Source organism: Salmo salar, chromosome 18, assembly GCF_965601325.2.
Source record: "Salmo salar chromosome 18, fSalSal1, whole genome shotgun sequence".
Classification (NCBI taxonomy): Eukaryota; Metazoa; Chordata; class Actinopteri; order Salmoniformes; family Salmonidae; genus Salmo; species Salmo salar.
This window is the reverse complement of record NC_138308.1, coordinates 3,934,337-3,958,954: the sequence shown is the minus strand read 5'-3', so window position 1 is coordinate 3,958,954 and position 24,618 is coordinate 3,934,337. Positions and strand designations below refer to the sequence as shown.

At 40.8% G+C, this 24,618-nt stretch overlaps 1 protein-coding gene across 2 annotated transcripts in view; it reads right to left on the bottom strand.

Annotated features, from left to right (window-relative positions):
• Positions 1-24,618, bottom strand: part of wdr11 (WD repeat domain 11) — a 236,000-nt gene that overhangs the window by 12,621 nt on the left and 198,761 nt on the right. For both annotated transcript variants that reach the window (XM_014154429.3, XM_014154430.3), the window contains exon 24: positions 19,628-19,723. In XM_014154429.3, the coding sequence (XP_014009904.1) occupies positions 19,628-19,723 (96 nt within the window). The remainder of the gene's footprint in view (positions 1-19,627; positions 19,724-24,618) is intronic.

Below are 24,618 nucleotides of genomic sequence, written 5' to 3'. Positions count from 1 at the left end.
AAGCCTATGTACTTTGGATAGAGTCCATATTGATCATGTCTGTGCCCACAAATATCTGGGCATCTGGATAGATGAAATGCTGTCTTTTAAAAAACATAATGATCAGTTAGTTAAGAAGCTGAGAATAAAATGGGCTTCTTGTATAGAAATAGGTCCTGCAACTCACTAAAGAGTAGAAAGCAGATTATTCAGTTGACGTTCCTATCGGTTGTCGACTATTGCAACATCCTCTATATGAACGTAACTGCCACTTTATGGAAGCCGTTAAATGCAGTTTATCATAGTGCACTGTGCTTTATTTCAGGCAACAATTTTTGTAATCATCACTGCATTCTCTACCAGAAAGTTGGTTGGCCCTATTTGATGTCACATAGGCTGATACATTTTTTTTTATTAACCTTAATTTAACTAGGCAGGTTAGTTTAGAACACATTCCTATTTACAATGGCAGCCTACCAAAAGGCAAAAGGCCTCCGGCGGGGATGGGGCTGGGATGCAAAAAAAGATATAGTACAAAAACACACAACAAGAGACAACAACACTACATAAGAGAGACCGAAGACAACAACATAGCAAGGCAGCAACACGTGACAACACAGCATGGTAGCAACATAACATGACAACAACATGATAGAAACACAACATGGCAGCAGCACAACATGGTAGCAGCACAAAACATGGTACAAAAGATATTGGGCACAGACAACAACACAAAGGGCAAGAAGGTAGAGACAACAATACATCACCCAAAGCAGCCACAACTGTCAGTAAGAGTGTCCATGATTGAGTCTTTGAATGAAGAGATTGAAATAAAACTGTCCAGTTTGAGTGTTTGTTGCGGCTCGTTCCAATACCTAGCTGCAGCGAATTGAAAAGACGAGTGACCCAGGAATGCGTGCGCTTTGGGGACCTTTAACAGAATGTGACTGGCAGAACGGGTGTTGTATGTGGAGGATGAAGGCTGCAGTAAATATCTCAGATGGGGGGAGTGAGGCCTAAGAGGGTTTAATAAATATGCATCAACCAGTGGGTCTTGCGACTGGTATACAGAGATGACCTGTTTACTGAGGAGTACAGAGTGCAATGAGGTGTCCTATAAAGAGCATTGGTGGCAAATCTGTTGGCCGAATGGTAAAGGAAATCTAGCCGCTCGAGAGCACCCTCAACTGACGATCTATAAACTACGACTGCGTAATCTAGCATGGGTAGGATGGTCATCTGAATCAGGGTTAGTTTGGCAGCTGGGGTGAAAGAGGAGCGATTAAGATAGAGGAAACCAAGTCTAGATTTAACTTTAGCCTGCAGCTTTGATATGTGCTGAGAGAAGGACAGTGTACTGTCTAGCCATACTCCCAAGTACTTGTATGAGGTGACTACCTCAAGCTCTAAACCCTCAGAGGTAGTAATCACACCTGTGGGGAGAGGGGCATTCTTCTTACCAAACCACATGACCTTTGTTTTGGAGGTGTTCAGAACAAGGTTAAGGGCAGAGAAAGCTTGTTGGACATTAAGAAAGCTTTGTTGTAGAGTGTTTAACACAAAATCCAAGGAGGGCCCAGCTGAGTATAAGACTATCATCTGCATATAAATGGATGAGAGAGAGCTTCCTACTGCCTGAGCTGTGTTTATGTAAATTGAGAAGAGCGTGGGGCCTAGGATTGAGCCTTGGGGTACTCCCTTGGTGACAGGCAGTGGCTGAGACAGCAGATGTTCTAACTTTATACAGTGCACTCTTTGAGGTAGTTAGCAAACCAGGCCAAAAACCCCTCAGAGACACCAATACTCCTTAGCTGGCCCACAAGAATGGAACGGTCTATCGTATCAAAGCTTTGACCAAGTCAATAAAACTAGCAGCACAACATTGCTTAGAATCAAGGGAATGGTGACATCATTGAGTGACACATCCATAACCAGATTGCATACCAGAAAGATACTATAGACGTCAAGAAAGCCAGTCAGTTGATTATTGACAAGTTTTTCCAACACTTTTGATAAACAGGGCAAAATAGAAATAGGCCTATAACAGGATCAGCTTGATCTCTCCCTTCAAATAAAGGACGAACCGTGGCTGCCTTCCAAGTAATGGGAACCTCCCCAGAGATAGGCTTGGCGATGATAGGGGCAGCAACCTTAAAGAATAAAGGGTCTAAACCATCTGACCCAGATATTTCTGTGTGGTCAAATTTAAGGAGCCTCTTTAGCACCTGGGATTCAGTGATCGCCTGGAGAAACTTTGTAGCGGGCAGGGAAAAAGAGGGAGGAGCATCAGGGCTAGTCGCATTAGAAGGGGTGAGAGATGAGGAAATGTTGGACGGGCAAGGAGGCATGGCTGAGTCAAATAGAAATCCTGACTTAATGAAGTGGTGATTAAAGAGCTCAGCCATGTGCTTCTTGTCAGTAACAACCACATCATCAATATTAAGGGACATGGACAGCTGTGAGGAGGAGGGTTAATTCAAGAGGTCTTTAACCTCTTACATCTAGACGTTCTGCTAGCGGAACACCGCTCCAATATCCAATGATAGGGCGTGGCTCGAAATACAAACTCCTCGAAAATCCGAAAACTTCCATTTTTCAAACATATGACTATTAAACACCATTTTAAAGACAAGACTCTCCTTTATCTAACCACACTGTCCGATTTCAAAAAGGCTTTACAACGAAAGCAAAACATTAGATTATGTCAGGAGAGTACCCAGCCAGAAATAATCAGACACCCATTTTTCAAGCTAGCATATAATGTCACAAAAACCAAAACCACAGCTAAATGCAGCACTGACCTTTGATGATCTTCATCAGATGACAACCCTAGGACATTATGTTATACAATACATGCATGTTTTGTTCAATCAAGTTCATATTTATATCAAAAACCAGCTTTTTACATTAGCATGTGACGTTCAGAACTAGCATTCCCACCGAACACTTCCGGTGAATTTACTAAATTACTCACGATAAACGTTCACAAAAAACAAATTATTTTAAGAATTATAGATACGGAACTCCTTTATGCAATCGCGGTGTCCGATTTTAAAATAGCTTTTCGGTGAAAGCACATTTTGCAATATTCTGAGTAGATAGCCCGGCCATCACAGGCTAGCTATTTAGACACCCACCAAGTTTAGTACTCACCAAACTCAGATTTACTATAAGAAAAATTGGATTACCTTTGCTGTTCTTCGTCAGAATGCACTCCCAGGACTTCTACTTCAACAACAAATGTTGGTTTGGTTCCAAATAATCCATAGTTATATCCAAATAGCGGCGTTTTGTTCGTGCGTTCAAGACACTATCCGAAGGGTAACGAAGGATGACGCGCCGGCGCGTTTCGTGACAAAAAAATTCTAAATATTCCATTACCGTACTTCGAAGCATGTCAAACGCTGTTTAAAATCAATTTTTATGCGATTTTTCTCGTAAAATAGCGATAATATTCCGACCGGGAATCGTTTCCGTTCAAAGACTGAAAATGTAAAATGGACTCTTCACGTGCACGCGCGCACCTGTCTCATTGTTCTAAGATCGACCACTATCCAAATGCGCTACTGTTTTTCAGCCATGGACTGCAAAGTCATCATTCAACGTTCTGGCGCCTTCTGAGAGCCTATGGGAGCCTTAGAAAGTGTCACGTTACAGCAGAGATCCTCTGTTTTGGATAGAGATGACAAAGGAGGCCAAGAAATGGTCAGACAGGGTACTTCCTGTACAGAATATTCTCAGGTTTTGGCCTGCCATTTGAGTTCTGTTATACTCACAGACACCATTCAAACAGTTTTAGAAACGTTGGAGTGTTTTCTATCCAAAGCTACTAATTATATGCATATTCTAGTTTCTGGGCAGGAGTAATAACCAGATTAAATCTGGTATGTTTTTTATCCGGCCGTGAAAATACTGCCTCCTATCCATAACAAGTTAACCTTTTTCCAGAACTTCTTGGGGTTAGACCCACAGAGAGAACTGCTCCTTAAACGAACTAACTTTGGCCTTCCGGATAGCCTGAGTGCACTTATTTCTCATTTGCCTGAACGAGAGCCAGTCAGAAGGTTATAACCAGAAAGGTTAACACTCTTCCTTAACCTGTTAGGGCTAGGGGGCAGCATTTGCACGTCTGGATAAAAAAAATGTACCCGATTTAATCTGGTTACTAATCCTACCCAGTAACTAGAATATGCATATACTTAATATATATGGATAGAAAACACTCTAAAGTTTCTAAAATAGTTTGAATGGTGTCTGTGAGTATAACAGAACTCATTTGGCAGGCAAAACCCTGAGACATTTTCTGACAGGAAGTGGATACCTGATGTGTTGTATTACCTTTAAACCTATCCCATTGAAAAACACAGGGGCTGAGGAATATTTTGGCACTTCCTATTGCTTCCACTAGATGTCACCAGCCTTTACAAAGTGTTTTGAGTCTTCTGGAGGGAGATCTGACCGAACAAGAGCCATGGAACGATGATGTCCCATTAGACACCTGGCGCGCGAGTTCATGTTGGGTACCCTCGTTCCAATACGTTATAAAAGAGTATGCATTCGTCCACCTTGAATATTATTCATGTTCTGGTTAAAAAAGGCCCTAATGATTTATGCTATACAACGTTTGACATGTTTGAACGAACGTAAATATATTTTTTCCCCTCGTTCATGACGAGAAGTCCGGCTGGCTTAGATCATGTGCTAACAAGACGGAGATTTTTGGACATAAATGATGAGCTTTTTTGAACAAAACTACATTCGTTATGGACCTGTGATACCTGGAAGTGACATCTGATGAAGAGAATCAAAGGTAATGGATTATTTACATAGTATTTTCGATTTTAGATCTCCCCAACATGACGTCTAGTCTGTATCGCAACGCGTATTTTTCTGGGCACAGTGCTCAGATTATTGCAAAGTGTGATTTCCCAGTAAGGTTATTTTTAAATCTGGCAAGTTGATTGCGTTCAAGAGATGTAAATCTATAATTCTTTAAATGACAATATAATATTTTACCAATGTTTTCTAATTTTAATTATTTAATTTGTGACGCTGACTTGACTGCCGGTTATTGGAGGGAAACGATTTCCTCAACATCAATGCCATAGTAAAACGCTGTTTTTGGATATAAATATGAACTTGATAGAACTAAAAATGCATGCATTGTCTAACATAATGTCCTAGGAGTGTCATCTGATGGAGATTGTAAAAGGTTAGTGCATCATTTTAGCTGGTTTTATGGTTTTGGTGACCCTGTCTTTGACTTGACAAAACATTACACACAACTCTTGTAAATGTACTGTCCTAACATACTCTAAATTTATGCTTTCGCCGTAAAACCTTTTTGAAATCGTAAAAACGTGGTTAGATTAAGGAGATGTTTATCTTTCAAAGGGTGTAAAATAGTTGTATGTTTGAAAAATTTGAATTTTGACATTTATTTGGATTCAAATTTGCCGCTCTTGAAATGCACCTGCTGTTGATGGAGTGCACCACGGGTGGCACGCTAGCGTCCCACCTAGCCCATAGAGGTTAACCACATCTCAGTAAGGACCAAAATATGTAGATTGGAGCTGTGAACCCACACTTTCAATTTATAAACTTTAGGTAATAAGATCCTAGTGTTAATGTGCAGAAAACCCAGGCTTTTACGAGAGCAGAAATCAATGAAGCAGATATCAGAGCACAAGTCAGAATTGGGGCTAGCAACAGTAGATGGGCCAGGGTGTACATGCACATTTCCAGATATCAGCAGTAATACAATCAAGGCACAGCAGATGAAAGGGAGAGCTCTGCAGTGTTGATTTATGACATTTTAATGTGCATTAGATGGCAACAAGATCATATTGTACAGCAATTTTATCAGGTAACATGAATACAAAGCCGGTGAGAGGTTGTTAGAATAGGATAGGAGGCCAAAAGTCTGTAACCAATAGAGAGTCAGAGTCCCGAGTGTGGGAACAAACAGATGGTTTGGGATGAGTTGGACCGCAGAGTGAAGGAAAAACATATGTGGGAACTCCAAGACTGTTGGAAAAGCATTCCAGGTGACTACCTCATGAAGCTGTTTGAGAGAACGCCAAGAGTTTGCAAAGCTGTCATCATGGCAAAGGGTGGAAACTTTGAAGAATCTCAAATATAAAACATAAGAATGAGTGTGAGTTTGTGTCACAACCTGGCTCGTGGGAAGTGACAAAGAGCTCTTATAGGACGAGGGCACAAATAATAATATAATGATTTTACTCTTTATTTAGCCATCTTACATATAAAACTTGATTTGTTCATCGAAAATTGTGAATAACTCACCACAGGTTATTGAGAAGGGTGTGCTTGAAAGGATGCACATAACTCTGCAATGTTGGGTTGTACTGGAGTCTCAGTCTTATATAATTTTCCACACACAGTCTGTGCCTATATTTAGTTTTCCTGCTAGTGAGGGCCGAGAATCCACTCTCACATAGGTACTTGGCTGCAAAGGGCATCAGTGTCTTAACAGCACGATTTGCCAAGGCAGGATACTCTGAGCGCAGCCCAATCCAGAAATCTGGCACTGGCTTTTGATTAAATAAAATTTTCACAGAACCGCTTGTTGCAATTTTGATGAGGCTCTCTTGTTCAGATATCGGTAAGTGGACTGGAGGCAGGGTATGAAAGGGATAACGAATCCAGTTGTTTGTGTCATGCGTTTCGGAAAAGTACTTGCGTAATTGCGCACCCAACTCACTCAAGTGCTTCGCTATAGGCCAGTCGCTATAGGCCAGTCGTGTGAAAAACGTCATCATCATCATGCAAGCGGTCAGACATGTGAAAATTATGGTCAGTAAAGAAAACTTTAAGCTCATCTCTCAATTAAAAAAAAAAACATGTCAATACTTTGCCCCTTGATAACCAGCGCACTTCTGTATGTTGTAAAAGTGTTACATGGTCGCTGCCCATATCATTGCATAGTGCAGAAAACACACGAGAGTTCAGGGGCCTTGCTTTAACCTGTTAGGGCTAGGGGGCAGTATTTGCACGGCTGGATAATTTTTTTTTACCCGATTTAATCTGGTTACTAATCCTACCCAGTAACTAGAATATGCATATACTTATTATATATGGATAGAAAACACTCTAAAGTTCCTAAAACTGTTTGAATGGTGTCTGTGAGTATAACAGAACTCATTTGGCAGGCAAAACCCTGAGACATTTTCTGACAGGAAGTGGATACCTGATGTGTTGTATTACCTTTAAACCTATCCCATTGAAAAACACAGGGGCTGAGGAATATTTTGGCACTTCCTATTGCTTCCACTAGATGTCACCAGCCTTTACAAAGTGTTTTGAGTCTTCTGGAGGGAGATCTGACCGAACAAGAGCCATGGAACGATGATGGCCCATTAGACACCTGGCGTGCGAGTTCATGTTGGGTACCGTCGTTCCAATACGTTATAAAAGAGTTTGCATTCGTCCACCTTGAATATTATTCATGTTCTGGTTAAAAAAGGCCCTAATGATTTATGCTATACAACGTTTGACATGTTTGAACGAACGTAAATATATTTTTTCCCCTCGTTCATGACGAGAAGTCCGGCTGGCTTAGATCATGTGCTAACAAGACGGAGATTTTTGGACATAAATGATGAGCTTTTTTGAACAAAACTACATTCGTTATGGACCTGTGATACCTGGAAGTGACATCTGATGAAGAGAATCAAAGGTAATGGATTATTTACATAGTATTTTCGATTTTAGATCTCCCCAACATGACGTCTAGTCTGTATCGCAACGCGTATTTTTCTGGGCGCAGTGCTCAGATTATTGCAAAGTGTGATTTCCCAGTAAGGTTATTTTTAAATCTGGCAAGTTGATTGCGTTCAAGAGATGTAAATCTATAATTCTTTAAATGACAATATAATATTTTACCAATGTTTTCTAATTTTAATTATTTAATTTGTGGTGTTGACTTGACTGCCGGTTATTGGAGGGAAACGATTTCCTCAACATCAATGCCATAGTAAAACGCTGTTTTTGGATATAAATATGAACTTGATAGAACTAAAAATGCATGCATTGTCTAACATAATGTCCTAGGAGTGTCATCTGATGGAGATTGTAAAAGGTTAGTGCATCATTTTAGCTGGTTTTATGGTTTTGGTGACCCTGTCTTTGAATTGACAAAACATTACACACAACTCTTGTAAATGTACTGTCCTAACATACTCAATTTATGCTTTCGCCGTAAAACCTTTTTGAAATCGTAAAACGTGGTTAGATTAAGGAGATGTTTATCTTTCAAAGGGTGTAAAATAGTTGTATGTTTGAAAAATTTGAATTTTGACATTTATTTGGATTCAAATTTGCCGCTCTTGAAATGCACCTGCTGTTGATGGAGTGCACCACGGGGGGGACGCTAGCGTCCCACCTAGCCCATAGAGGTTAACAAAGTTGACCATTTTCACTGTAGCGTCCAAAACGTCTTTCAAGCTGTCAGGCATTGCCTGGGCAGCAAGCCTCTTGGTGGATGCTACAGTATACCCAAGTGGCATCGGGAGGAACTGCTTGCATACGCGTTACCACTCCACTATGTCTCCCTGTCATGGCTTTTGCGCCATGAGTAAAGATACCAACACATCTTGACCACCAAAGTCCATTTGATGTCACAAAGCTGTCCAGTACTTTAAAAATATCCTCTCCTGTTGTCCTGGTTTCCAGTGGTATGCAGAAGAGGATGTCTTCCTTAATTCCTTAAGTTCACCATTCTGCCATTCTCACTGTTAAACATCGCACAGTGTTCAACACAACGGCTCTTTATGTCAATCATTTGATCTGATCCTCCACAACAGTATGGGGTTTGCCTGTCCTAACCACTCGGTAGCTCACCATATAAGACGCTTCTAGCCCCTTCTTAGTAATGGTATCTGTTGCTTTTATACATGTCTTACTACTCAAAAGTCTTAACCTGTTGGGTCTAGGGGGCAGCATTTGCACGTCTGTATAAAAAAAATGTACCCGATTTAATCTGGTTACTAATCCTACCCAGTAACTAGAATATGCATATACTTATTATATATGGATAGAAAACACTCTAAAGTTTCCAAAACTGTTTGAATGGTGTCTGTGAGTATAACAGAACTCATTTGGCAGGCAAAACCCTGAGACATTTTCTGACAGGAAGTGGATACCTGATGTGTTGTATTGACTTTAAACCTATCCCATTGAAAAACACAGGGGTTTAGGAATATTTTGGCACTTCCTATTGCTTCCACTAGATGTCACCAGCCTTTACAAAGTGTTTTGAGTCTTCTGGAGGGAGATCTGACCGAACAAGAGCCATGGAACGATGATGTCCCATTAGACACCTGGCGCGCGAGTTCATGTTGGGTACCCTCGTTCCAATACGTTATAAAAGAGTATGCATTCGTCCACCTTGAATATTATTCATGTTCTGGTTAAAAAAGGCCCTAATGATTTATGCTATACAACGTTTGACATGTTTGAACGAACGGAAATATATTTTTTCCCCTCGTTCATGACGAGAAGTCCGGCTGGCTTACATCATGTGCTAACGAGACGGAGATTTTTGGACATAAATGATGAGCTTTTTTGAACAAAACTACATTCGTTATGGACCTGTGATACCTGGAAGTGACATCTGATGAAGAGAATCAAAGGTAATGGATTATTTACATAGTATTTTCGATTTTAGATCTCCCCAACATGACGTCTAGTCTGTATCGCAACGCGTATTTTTCTGGGCGCAGTGCTCAGATTATTGCAAAGTGTGATTTCCCAGTAAGGTTATTTTTAAATCTGGCAAGTTGATTGCGTTCAAGAGATGTAAATCTATAATTCTTTAATATTGCGGAAAGAATATTGCTTCCATCAATGTAATTGTCTGCATCATTTCCAATCCCCCATTTATTTTTTGGTAAATATATATATCACATACACATACCTATATAGACATACATACTTTTTTAAAGAATATACCTTTTTTATTATTCCCAGCAAACCCTAACACCGATCGCCCAATTGGAGCAAACTAATTAACACTTTGGCTTTTACCTTCAATTTATTCATCTTATACACATTTTACAGACAGTCTATTTTACAATAGTTATTTTTTGTTTGTTTCTAGTCCTTCCTCTATTTCTGACGTCCATCCAGTTTGATTTCTATTTGTAACTGTGCTATATCACAAAAGTTCTGAACCTATATACATTTTACAGACCCCGTATGTTTTACATTGTTAATCTTGTTATTAGTCCCACCCTTCAGCTCCATTCAACCCCTCCCATCTATCCATCAACATCATCCATTTCGGATTTCTATTTGCCATATATTTTTCAACTGTGCTGTGACGCTTCACAAAACAATTGAACCTTTCTATTCTCATAGCTTCTACAGACTGTAAATTAAAATAAACATTTTTGCTAAAATAATTATTATATTATTGATTGATTGACTATGGCTTTTCAAATCACCCAGTAATGCTATCTGCAGCGTTAGTTCTAGGCAAATGTAGCAATTCTTCAGCCATTGCTGGACCTGTGACCAAAAACGAGCTACATATGGACAATACCAAAATAAATGATCTAATGACTGCCTCCTCACAGCAGAATCTGCAGAGCTGGGAAGATTGTATCCCCTATACAGTGGGGGGAAAAAAGTATTTGATCCCCTGCTGATTTTAAACATTTGCCCACTGACAAAGAAAGGATCAGTCTATAATTTTAATGGTAGGTTTATTTGAACAGTGAGAGACAGAATAACAACAAAAATATCCAGAAAAACGCATGTCAAAAATGTTATAAAATGATTTGCATTTTAATGAGGGAAATAAGTATTTGACCCCCTCTCAATTAAAAATATTTCTGGCTCCCAGATGTCTTTATTACAGGTAACGAGCTGAGATTTAGGAGCACACTCTTAAAGGGAGTGCTCCTAACCGCAGCATCTTACCTGTAAAAAAGACACCTGTCCACAGAAGAAATCAATCAATCAGATTCCAAACTCTCCACCATGGCCAAGACCAAAGAGCTCTCCAAGGATGTCAGGGACAAGATTGTAGACCTACACAAGGCTGGAATGGGCTACAAGACCATCGCCAAGCAGCTTGGTGAGGTGACAACATTTGGTGCGATTATTCGCAAATGGAAGAAACACAAAAGAACTGTCAATATCCCTCGGCCTGGGGCTCCATGCAAGATCTCACCTCGTGGAGTTGCAATGATCATGAGAACGGTGAGGAATCAGCCCAGAACTACACGGGAGGATCTTGTCAATGATCTCAAGGCAGCTGGGACCATAGTCACCAAGAAAACAATTGGTAACACACTACGCCGTGAAGGACTGAAATCCTGCAGCGCCCGCAAGGTCCCCCCTGCTCAAGAATACATATACATGCCCGTCTGAAGTTTGCCAATGAACATCTGAATGACTCAGAGGACAACTGGGTGAAAGTGTTGTGGTCAGATGAGACCAAAATGGAGGTCTTTGGTATCAACTCAACTCGCCATGTTTGGAGGAGGAGGAATGCTGCATATGACCGCAAGAACACCATCTCCACCGTCAAACATGGAGGTGGAAACATTATGCTTTGGGGGAGTTTTTCTGCTAAGGGGACAGGACAACTTCACCACATCAAAGGGACAATGGACGGGGCCATGTACCGTCAAATCTTGGGTGAGAACCTCCTTCCCTCAGCCAGGGCATTGAAAATGGGTCGTGGATGGGTATTCCAGCATGACAATGACCCAAAACACACGGCCAAGGCAACAAAGGAGTGGCTCAAGAAGAAGCACATTAAGGTCCTGGAGTGGCCTAGCCAGTCTCCAGACCTTAATCCCATAGAAAATCTGTGGAGGGAGCTGAAGGTTCGAGTTGCCAAACGTCAGCCTCGAAACCTTAATGACTTGGAGAAGATCTGCAAAGAGGAGTGGGACAAAATCCCTCATGAGATGTGTACAAACCTGGTGGCCAACTACAAGAAACTTCTGACCTCTGATTGCCAACAAGGGTTTTGCCACCAAGTACTAAGTCATGTTTTGCAGAGGGATCAAATACTTATTTCCCTCATTAAAATGCTAATCATTTTACAACATTTTTGACATGCGTTTTTCTGGATTTGTTTGTTGTTATTCTGTCTCTCACTGTTCAAATAAACCTACCATTAAAATTATAGACTGATCATACAAAATAAATTATAGACTGAACGTACAAAATCAGCAGGGGATCAAATACTTTTTTCCCTCACTGTATATATAACATTCTATTAGTTGGAAGAATTGTGTATAGTAATTTAAGTTTTGAATTCGGCGTTATTTTGCGTATCAATTCATAAACCATGTGCCATGGAATGGCAACTGCCAACTATGTGTCTGTCTATCCCTGTTCTCTCCTCTCTGCACAGGCCACACAAACGCCTCACACCGCGTGGCCGCTGCCACTCTAACGTGGAGTTCCAGGTCTCCGGCACCCTCTGGAACTGCCGGTCTGCGGCCAACAAGGCAGAGTTCATCTCAGCCTATGCTACCCTCCAGTCCCTCGACTTCTTGGCGCAGTGACGGAAACATGGATGACCACAGAAAACACTGCTACTCCTACTGCTCTCTCCTCTCCGGCGCGGCCCACGCTTGGATTGCGTCCTACCTGACAGGTCGCTCCTACCAGGTGGCGTGGCGAGAATCTGTCTCCGCACCACGTGCTCTCACCACTGGTGTCCCCCAGGGCTCAGTTCTAGGCCCTCTCCTATTCTCGCTATACACCAAGTCACTTGGCTCTGTCATATCCTCACATGGTCTCTCCTATCATTGCTATGCAGACGACACACAATTAATCTTCTCCTTTCCCCCTTCTGATAACCAGGTGGCGAATCGCATCTCTGCATGTCTGGCAGACATATCAGTGTGGATGACGGATCACCACCTCAAGCTGAACCTCGCCTCGGCGGAGCTGCTTTTCCTCCCGGGGAAGGACTGCCCGTTCCATGATCTCGCCATCACGGTTGACAACTCCATTGTGTCCTCCTCCCAGAGTGCTAAGAACCTTGGCGTGACCCTGGACAACACCCTGTCGTTCTCCACTAACATCAAGGCGGTGACCCGATCCTGTAGGTTCATGCTCTACTACGTACCGACGAATATGACCCTGCCTCACACAGGAAGCGGAGCAGGTCCTAATCCAGGCACTTGTCATCTCCCGTCTGGATTACTGCAACTTGCTGCTGGCGGGGCTCCCTGCCTGTGCCATTAAACCCCTACAACTCATCCAGAACGCCGCAGCCCGTCTGGTGTTCAACCTTCCCAAGTTCTCTCACGTCACCCCGCTCCTCCGCACACTCCACTGGCTTCCAGTTGAAGCTCGCATCTGCTACAAGACCATGGTGCTTGCCTACGGAGCCGTGAGGGGAACGGCACCTCCGTACCTTCAGGCTCTGATCAGTCCCTACACCCAAAGAAGGGCACTGCGTTCATCCACCTCTGGCCTGCTCGCCTCCCTACCTCTGCGGAAGCATAGTTCCCGCTCAGCCCAGTCAAAACTGTTCGCTACTCTGGCACCCCAATGGTGGAACAAGCTCCCTCACGACGCCAGGACAGCGGAGTCAATCACCACCTTCCTGAAACCCCACCTCTTTAAGGAATACCTGGGGTAGGATTAAGTAATCCTTCTACCCCCCCTCCCCCCAAAAAAAGATATAGATGTACTATTGTAAAGTGGTTGTTCCACTGGATACCATAAGGTGAATGCACCAATTTGTAAGTTGCTCTGGATAAGAGCGTCTGCTAAATGACGTAAATGTAAAATGTAAATGAATGGGCACATCGAAAATCTCCCCAACTATTTTGCAATTTATATGGCATAGCTATCACTTTTTGGTCCTTAAATGAAATTGGTATATGTTTTTATTTATCACACTTTTCTTTAACCATTTATGTTCATTGATACAGGGCCGACATACAAGTTCCTTACTTTCTTCCCCTTCTACTTGCCTCTTCCATTTTTGTGGTAATGCTGCAATTAATTGGTTGTAATTTTGGGTAGAGCAGACATTTCCATATGTCTGTGTTAGCTGCATGTGTGACATCACTCCACCAGTCGTATTTATAATATCATTCACTAAAATTATACCTTTTTTAAACATTTCTTCGAAAAATCGTTTTTTTGTTTTTTTTAAATCAATTACCGTAAATTCCGGACTATAAGCCACAACTTTTTTCCCACGCTTTGAACATCGCGGCTTAAACAATATATGGATTTTTCCCACTTTCAATTTTTTTTCTTACAAAAAAACACATTCTGTGACGTGCTCAGTTTTTTGGCGGCATGAAGCTTTCATTAGACCAATGAAATTGCCAAACGGGTTAAGGTTAAACAACTTTTTTGTTTACTGTTTAGATTAAATCGAGCGCTCTCAACCTTCCCATCATTCTGATTACGGTAGTCATTTTGTCACCCTCATCATGGCAAAGACATGGAGAAATGCATATGATGCAGCTTTCAAGATGAAGGCGATTGATCTGGCTGTTGGAAAAAGAAATAGAGCTGCTGCACGGGAGCTTGGTCTTAATGAGTCGATGATAAGACGTTGGAAACAGCAGCTTGAGGAATTGACTCAGTGCAAAAAGACAACTAAAGCTTACTGCTAATTTTAAATGTTTTGTTACAAGCCGTGTTTCGTTAAAGCCCATTTATTTTTGTTACAAGCCGTGTTTCGTTAAAGCCTGTGTAAAGTTAATTTGTTTCAATGTACCGGTAGGCACCTGCGGCTTATAGACATGTGAGGCTTATTTATGTTCAAAATAATATTATTTTTTTAAATTCAGTGGGTGATGCTTATATTCAGGTGCGCTTAATAGTCCGGAAAATACGGTACTATATTTGAATTTAACCACAATATTTGTTGTATTAATTGTTCTGTCTTTTCAGGTGGATTAAACTGAAATTGCAACCAACTTTCTAAGGCTCGTTTAACCTGTTATGGCTAGGGGGCAGTATTTTCACGGCCGGATAAAAAACGTACCCGATTTAATCTGATTATTACTCCTGCCCAGAAACTAGAATATGCATATAATTATTAGCTTTGGATAGAAAACACTCCAAAGTTTCTAAAACTGTTTGAATGGTGTCTGTGAGTATAACAGAACTCATTTGGCAGGCCAAAACCTGAGAAGATTCTGTACAGGAAGTACCCTGTCTGACCATTTCTTGGCCTTCTTGATTATCTCTATCCAATACAGGGGATCTCTGCTGTTATGTGACACTTCCTACGGCTCCCATGGGCTCTCAGAAGGCGGCAAAAAGCTGAATCGTGGCTTTGCAGGCTATGGCTGAAAAACAGTAGCGCGTTTGGATAGTGGCCGGTCACAGTACTATGAGACTTAGGCTCGTGCACGAGTCGACTCCATGTTTTTATTCTTTCATCTGTGAACGAAAACCACCACTCCCGGGCGGAATATTATCGCTTTTTTACGAGAAAAATTGCATAAAAATTGATTTTAAACAGCGTTTGACATGCTTCGAAGTACGGTAATGGAATATTTCGATTTTTTTTTGTCACGAAATGCGTCGTGCGCGTGACCCTTCGTCACCCTTGGATAGTGTCTTGAACGCACGAACAAAACGCCGCTATTTGGATATAACTATGGATTATTTTGAACCAAACCAACATTTGTTATTGAAGTAGAAGTCCTGGGAGTGCATTCTGACGAAGAACACCAAAGGTAATCAAACTTTTCTAATAGTAAATCGGAGTTTGGTCAGGGCTAAACTTGGTGGGTGTCAAAATAGCTAGCCGTGATGGCCGGGCTATCTACTCAGAATATTGCAAAATGTGCTTTCACCGAAAAGCTATTTTAAAATTGGACACCTCGATTGCACAAAGGAGTTCTGTATCTATAATTCTTAAAATAATTGTTATGTTTTTTGTGAACGTTTATCGTGAGTAATTTAGTAAATTCACCGCAAGTGTTCGGTGGGAATGCTAGTTCTGAACATCACATGCTAATGTAAAAAGCTGTTTTTTGATATAAATATGAACTTGATTGAACAAAACATGCATGTATTGTATAACATAATGTCCTAGGCGTGTCATCTGATGAAGATCATCAAAGGTTAGTGCTGCATTTAGCTGTGGTTTTGTTTTTTTGTGACATTATATGCTAGCTTGAAAAATGGGTGTCTGATTATTTCTGGCTGGGTACTCTGCTGACATAATCTAATGTTTTGCTTTCGCTGTAAAGCCTTTTTGAAATCGGACAGTGTGGTTAGATAAAGGAGAGTCTTGTCTTTAAAATGCTGTAAAATAGTCATATGTTTGAAAAATTGAAGTTTTTGTATTTTTGAGGAATTTGTAATTCGCGCCACGCCTATCATTGGATACTGGAGCAGGTGTTCCGCTAGCGGAACGTCTAGATGTAAGAGGTTAAAAAATAAGGATATTTTGGAGATTATTTCCTTTTCAAACAACCGAAAGTGGGCAGGTGTAATCTGAATAAAGGGAAAAAGGCCCTTCTTGAACATAGGATGAGACATTTGTACCAATTTACTAGAAAACCAGTTTGGATTTAAATATAACTTTGGTATGACTGATGCCTTTAGTGAGAGGTCTAATGCTTTAATATGTAATAATTTCTGCCCTCCGAATTCATATTCGTTATATAAATAGACCCTTTTAATTTTATCTGGCTTGCCGTTCCAAATAAAATGGAATATTTTTTGTTCATATAATTTAAAAAGCAGGTCACTAGGTGTAGGCAAAACCATAAGCAAATAGGTAAACTGTGATGCGATTAAAGAGTTAATCAGGGTGATTTTTCCACAAATAGACAGGTATTTTCCTTTCCATGGTACCAAGATCTTACCTTTTTTTGCCAACTTTCTATAAAAATGTATTGAAGTGTGATCATTTCTTTCTTTTGGGATTTGTATACCGAGTATGTCCACATCTCCATCAGACCATTTAATTGGTAAACTACATGGTAATGTAAAATGTGCATTTTTTTGTGATCCAATACGTAATATAATAATTATCATTATTTGGTTTTAATCCAGAGAGGATAGCAAAAGTATCTAGATCCTCTATGAGGCCGTGGAGAGACTAATTGTGGTTTTATAAGAAAACATGAATCATCGGCGTACAATGACACCTTGGTTTGTAAGCCACGGATTTCTAATCCCTTAATATTATTGTTTGAGCTAATCTTAACAGCTAACATTTCAATTGCAATAATAAATAAATATGCCGATAGTGGACAACCTTGTTTTACTCCTCTAGATAGTTTAAAACTTTCTGAGATGTAGCCATTATTTACTGTTTTACACCTAGGGTTACTATACATAACTTTAACCCATTTTATAAGAGATTCCCCAAAATTGAAATATTCTAGGCATTTATATATAAACTCGTCGTACTTTATCAAAAGCCTTTTCAAAATCAGCTATGAAAACCAGGCCTGGTGTCCCCGAAATGTCATAGTATTCTATTGTTTCCAGTACTTGTCTTATATTATCTCCAATGTATCGTCCATGTAAAAAACCTGTCTGATTAGGATGAATAATATCTGACAATACTTTCTTAATTCTATGCGCCAAGCATTTGCTAGGATTTTTGCATCACAACACTGAAGTGTAAGAGGTCTCCAATTTTTTAAATGGACTGGATCTTTATATATACCATTTGGGTCCCGTTTCAGTAATAATGATATCAGACCTTGTTGTGTGTCTGATAATCTACCATTTATATAGGAGTGGTTAAAACATGCTAATAATGGTACTTTGAGTATATGAAAAAAAGTTTTGTATACTTCCACTGGTATGCCATCCAGCCCTGGAGTTTTCCCATCCTTAAAGGCCCTAATTACATCAAGAAGTTCCTCCTCTGTAATTTGGCCTTCACATGAGTCTTTCTGTACAGATGTTAATTTTACATTATTATTAGGGGAAAAAAACATACAATTAGTTTCAGTTAGTGGAGATAGAGGAACCTGAAACGAAAACATATTCTTAAAATACTTTTCTTCCTCTTTCAAAATATAATTTGGTGAATCATGCGTGACTCCATCATTTGTAACAAGTTTTAATAAAAAAATGTTGGTAGCATTAATATATTGAAGATTGAAAAAGAATTTGGTGCTTTTTTCCCCATATTCCATCCAGTTCGCTTAATTTTTATAATATATTACACTGGATCTTTCTTGAATAAGTTCCTCCATTTGTTTTTGTTTTTCCTCTAACTTATTCTGTGCCTCTATGGTACCGTTTTTTATTGCTATCTAACTGTACTGTTAGTCCTTCAATTTCCTTTGTTTAATATGGACTCTTTTGATCTAAATTGCTTTTGTTTTATAGATGAGTACTGAATTGCATTGTCTCTAAAGGCACACTTAAGTGTCCCATACAATAAGGGGATCTGCTGTACCTATGTTATATCTGAAAAAGTCAGTTATAAATTCTTCTGTCCTAGTTAACCCACTGTTCCTAGTCATTGTAAATAAGAATTTGTTCTTAACTGACTTGCCTAGTTAAATAAAAAATACATGTAAAAAAAAAATCTCTCTCACAGGTGCAACAAATATAGCCTCTTACATGCGTCAAAATATGTTAATACATCAGAAACAACAATACCATGCGCCCACTAGTGGTGAAAAGGGTTCTGGCACTCCAAAGATACGGTAACCATTAGAAATTCAATAATTCTATCCCCAGCCACAAAATGTACCATAATTTACAGTATGCTGCAGTAAAACATAGTATTTTACTGTTGATAATACCCAACATTACTGTATAAATTACAAATCAAATCACATTTTATTTGATATTATTTGATATAGTGTATAGAAATGTTGCGCAATAAGAACACATTTCATTTCACGCATCAACAAGCTATTTTAGGAGCTGAATTTCTCCAACTCTGTTCCTTGAGAGCTAACCCTCCTGAAGGTTTTCGCTCCAACCTCAGATGTTACTAACCTATTTCAGCTTATCAACTAGCTAATTATCAGCCTCACATTCCAAAATGTGTTCCAATGGCATGAAGTGTTTGATTTGATTTTTGATTATATTTGCATTGATGTCAGAGTGATTAGAGGGACAATAGAGCGCCAAGTACGAGGCCATTAGCAAGTTTGGTAGGCTACTAATGACCATCAGTGGTACGAGTGGCGGCATTCATACAGAGCGCAGTTTTGGAGTAGCCTTGTTACCGTAACTCAGCGGTCACGTAGAATTTGACTGTGGTCATAACTGGTGACTGCCGGTGTGGCTGTAATACGGTCACCTTAACAACCCTATTGGCGCGTCTTCATCCTCCACTGACAGGGGTGTTGGAGGGAAAGAGAGCAACAACACTCATCCCTGTCCATCAGGCTCCACCCAGAGTGGAGGCTGGGCGAGAGGGGGTGAGAGAAAGAGGGAGCGAGGGAGCAAGCAGAAAAGAACAGTGTGTGCGTTGTAAATATTTTGTGTGTGAAAGAGTGATATTCGTATGAAAGACCGACTGCAGTATATGTTCTTCTGCAGGTGTGCTCAGGCGAGTGTGTGTGTACAAGTGTTTGTGTACAAAATAGAGATTTAGTCTGATAGAAAGAATACAGTATATTGTATTTGTGTGTGCATATGACAACTTCTACAGAAGCCCATACAGTAGTGTAAAGACAGTAGTACTGACCTGTCCCAGCAGGAGGAGCTGGTCAGCACACTTCTTGGTGTGTTCATAACTGGACCTCTTCACCTCCTGTAGATGGACTCGCTCCAACTGGAACCTCTGTTACAACATACAGAGAGCGAGATTGAGAGATGGAGAGAGAAAGAGGTGAAGAGATGGAGAGATTATTATTTAACATGTACTTATCCAGATTCGTATCATTGAAATAAAAATCTATTTTACAAGAGAGACCTGTTTCAAGATGGCAGCCATCAACAGTTACTAAAGTTACACACATATAGTAAAGGTACATTCAATTAAGTTATAAACAAAACATAGCAAAAGCAATCCTCAAGTCACGTGGTACGAGTGGCAATCACAATTGTCATCTAGTTATTTAATCGACCAACCTCTTAAATTCCCGAAATATAAAAATACATTTTTGGCCTGGTGAGATTGTTTAAGAGATCATTACATGAGTAGAAGAAGAGAAAGTATGAGAGACAGGAGATGGAGAGTAAGAAGGTAAAGGGATAGAGACTAGGTAAAGAGCAGACCATGTCATTACATTTTGTTTAAATATTCAAGAATCATTATTCTATTGCACTGCCACGCTTCACCAGACATTTATATTCCGCACCACCCCATCACAATGATTGCATTTAATGTTCACTGCAGGATAATTGATGGAACTCAGACAAATGCATGAAAGTGTTTTCAGAGCAAAGAAGAAAAGTAATAAAATCTAGAATTACATTGTCTAGTGGATAGACTCGATGGATTTTCCAAAACACAAGAGCTAATCAGAGTATTATAAGAGGACTGACGAGAAGATGCTGGGCAGAAGAAGTGCTGTGTACCACCCATTACCTAGTTAAATAAAGGTTAAATAAAAATAAATAAAATACCAAAGTTCTCTATGACAACTAAGGGGAGAGTGCTAAACACATATGTTCACTGCAGGTAAATGTAGTGTTCAGAACATGTTGCTGCAACAGTTGAAGATGGATAGAGGAGAGAGTGGTGGCTGTTTTGGTGCCATCATCATCTTCCCCATCTGCTACACCATCTTAGTTAACCTGCTAAAGCTAAAGAAGAGAGCAAAAGTGTGGAGGCGAGCTGAGCCTGATGAACAAAGAGACTGAAATTTGACAGAGATTGAAAAGTGTCTTGTTACTTGAAGTTGACCTTTGCTTATTGTCTAAGTTCAGGGGGGTTCTGTTTTAACATGCTCTGACCACAGTCCTGCCATGAATCTCCTGTGATGATCCAAAGGATCAGGTTACAGTGGATCAGCTCTACAGAGCTCTCTCTCTCGCAGAGGGGGAGAGGGATGGATGTGGGGGGGGGGGGGGGGGGTTTATGACACCTCGATCGTAAACCATGGGCAGCAGACGATTCCTTCTGAGGCCTAATTTGGGCAAATGGAATGTCTCTGTGTTACAGAAGAGTTTACCGCCCAAGAACTTCAACATCAAACCATGGACACTGGGACAATTTATTTCAAAATCCGAATATTGGGACTGATGAGAGATGGAATATGGAAAATTAACGTCTATTTTGGGATGTCATTAAAAGTTGCATGAAGACATTATAACGAAAACATTGTAACTTGAAGAATTTTCATACAGTGTATGTCATGTTTACATGCTTTGCGTTGTGTGGAAAATATCCAGGATAAAGTGAATGTTTTGTGACGATAAGATTGTGATTTTATTTCTCTAACGAGATCATTGTAAATTGTGATACCTTGCCTCTTAACTAGCTACACCCCAGGGAACCCAGAGAGTGTGTCAGCAAGACGTAAACACCCCCTTTCTACCCGAGGGTATAAAGCGTTTTAGTTAAGAATTAACATATCAGACTAGAAGGGACACAAGCTGCAGCTGAGGCCTACAATTAGTCACGACCCCGAAATGCAACACGAGTTTGAAGAAGACAAAGGAACCTTATAACAATCAATGATACAGTTGAGTACTGAGACCTGTATCTAAGAATGTGAATTTCAGCAGGACCATATGGTTCTTCTCTTCAAATCATTGTTCGTCTACACTGCTTTTATCACCACTCTGGAATCATTGACATGGCTGATTAGCTGTCCTCAGGAGACTATTCTTCCAGAACGAGTGCAAGTAAACAGACAACTAAGAAGGACAATATGACATCTTGTGGACAATCAGAGACTTACACCTGAGAACGAAGGAGAAGGACATTCAAAGAACAAGTCCTCTGTCAAACCCTTATCACTGAACCTGGCCCACGAAGGTCTGGGCCCAACAGAGATACACCAACAAAGACCTTCAACGTGCAATTTTTTTAATAAAAAACATCCCTTTTTCAGGACCCCATCTATCAAAGATAATTCGTCAAATCCAAATGACTTCACAGATCTTCATTATAAAGGTTTTAAACACTGTTTCCCATGCTTGTTCAATTAACCATAAACAATTAATGAACATGCACCTGTGGAACGGTTGTTAAGACACTAACAGTTTACAGAGGGTAGGCAATTAAGGTCACAGTTATGAAAACTTAGGACACTAAAGAGTCCTTTCTACTGACTCTGAAAAAAAAAAGAAGAAAGATGCCCAGGGTCCCTGCTCATCTGTGTCAACGTGCCTTAGGCATGCTGCAAGGAGGCATGAAGACTGTAGATGTGGCCAGGGAAATAATTTGCAATGTCCGTACTGTGAGACGCCTAAGACAGCGCTACAGGGAGATGGGACAGACAGCTGATCGTCCTCGCAGTGGCAGACCACGTGTAACAACACCTGCACAGGATCGGTACATCCGAACATCACACCTGCGGGACAGGTACAGGATGGCAACAACTGCCTGAGTTACACCAGGAATGTACAATCCTTCCATCAGTGCTCAGACTGTCCGCAATAGGCTGAGAGAGGCTGGACTGAGGGCCTGTTGTAAGGCAGGTCCTCATCAGACATCACCGGAAACAACGTCACCTATGGGCACAAACCCACCGTTGCTGGACCAGACAGGACTGGCAAAAAGTGCTCTTCACTGACGAGTTGCAGTTTTGTCTCACCAGGGGTGATGGTCGGATTCACTTTTATCGTCGATGGAATGAGCGTTACACCGAGGCCTGTACTCTGGAGCGGGATCGATTTGGAGATGGAGGAACCGTCATGGTCTGGGGCGGTGTGTCACAGCATCATCGGACTGAGCTTGTTGTCATTGCAGGTAATCTCAATGCTGTGCGTTACAGGGAAGACATCCTCCTCCCTCATGTTGTACCCTTCCTGCAGGCTCATCCTGACATGACCCTCCAGCATGACAATGCCACCAGCCATACTGCTCGTTCTGTGCGTGATTTGCTGCAAGACAGGAATGTCAGTGTTCTGCCATGGCCAGCATAGAGCCCGGATCTCAATCCCATTGAGCATGTCTGGGACCTGTTGGATCGGCGGGTGAGGGCTAGGGCCATTCCACCCAAAAATGTCCGTGAACTTGCAGGTGCCTTGGTGGAAGAGTGGGGTAACATCTCACAGCAAGAACTGGCAAATATGGTGCAGTCCACGAGGAGGAGATGCACTGCAGTACTTCATGCAGCTGGTGGCCACACCAGATACTGACTGTTACTTTTGATTTGACCCCCCCCCCCCTTTGTTCAGGGACACATTATTCAATTTCTGTTAGGCACATGTCTGTTCAGTGTATGTCTCAGTTATTGAATCTTATGGTCATACAAATATTTACAAATGTTAAGTTTGCTGATAATAAAACGCAGTTGACAGTGAGGACGTTTCTTTTTTTTACATACATTACTTCTTACCCATAAGAGCGGCAGTTTGGGGCACGGTATTCGGACTAAACTAAGCGTAGTTTACAAATGTATCCAAGTGTTGTTTCTCTCTCGCTCTATATTTCCATCTTGGGTAACCAGTGTCATATTAGTCTGCCAGGGACTTGTTGTCATCGTATTACGTTTCTATTCAATAACCTATACCGTTGGTATATGTGTATCTTATGTTATCACTTAGCTTATTAGTGAATAAATAACCAAATCAATTTGTGTGGTATGGAATGATCAGTGAGACCCGGGTTTGTGCAGATTGATGGAGTCTACGATGTTCAGAATGAGACTGATATGAGGAAACTATTAATTGATGACTGGTATGATATCTATATATTCTTGAGTTAATTTGTGAAATGGTAACTCATTAACCTCTTGAGGATACCCTAGGATAGGGGGCGCCACAGCGCATTTTGAAAAAAAATCGTTCCCATTTTCAACGGCCTACTAATCAAACTCAGAAGATAGGGCATGCATATACTTATTATATATGGATAGAAAACACTCTAAAGTTTCTAAAACTGTTTGAATGGTGTCTGTGAGTATAACAGAACTCATTTGGCAGGCAAAACCCTGAGACATTTTCTGACAGGAAGTGGATACCTGATGTGTTGTATTGAGTTCTAACCTATCCCATTGAAAAACACAGGGGTTTAGGAATATTTTGGCACTTCCTATTGCTTCCACTAGATGTCGCCAGTCCTTTCACAGTGGTTTGAGCCTTATAGAGTCAAAACTCAGTGAATGACAGGAGTTTGAAATTGGTCACAGGGGATGGGCCATCACCATTATGACGCCGGCGGCCATGTCTGCCCCCACCTTTGGAAACGGTTTTAAAGGCAATGAAATCATCCCCCTCGAATCTTATTGGCTCTCTTGGTGTTAGTGGCCCTGAACATTTATTTTATACAACGTTTGACATGTTTGAACGAACCTACATGCGCGAGGATTGCTTTCAGTATGAAGTGCAGAGCTGCGTTTGGAGAGAGCCATAGGACGCGCTACCAACATCAGGCTAATGGAACGTGAAGTATGGACTTTTTGACCGAAAATACATCTGTTGTGGACCTGGGATGCTTTCTGATGAAGACAACTAAAGGTAGGCGATTATTGACAATATTATTGAAGATGAGATGGTTCATACTGTTGCATCCAAGATGGCGCCGAGCACTGTATATTAGCTGATTTTCTGAGTATCGCA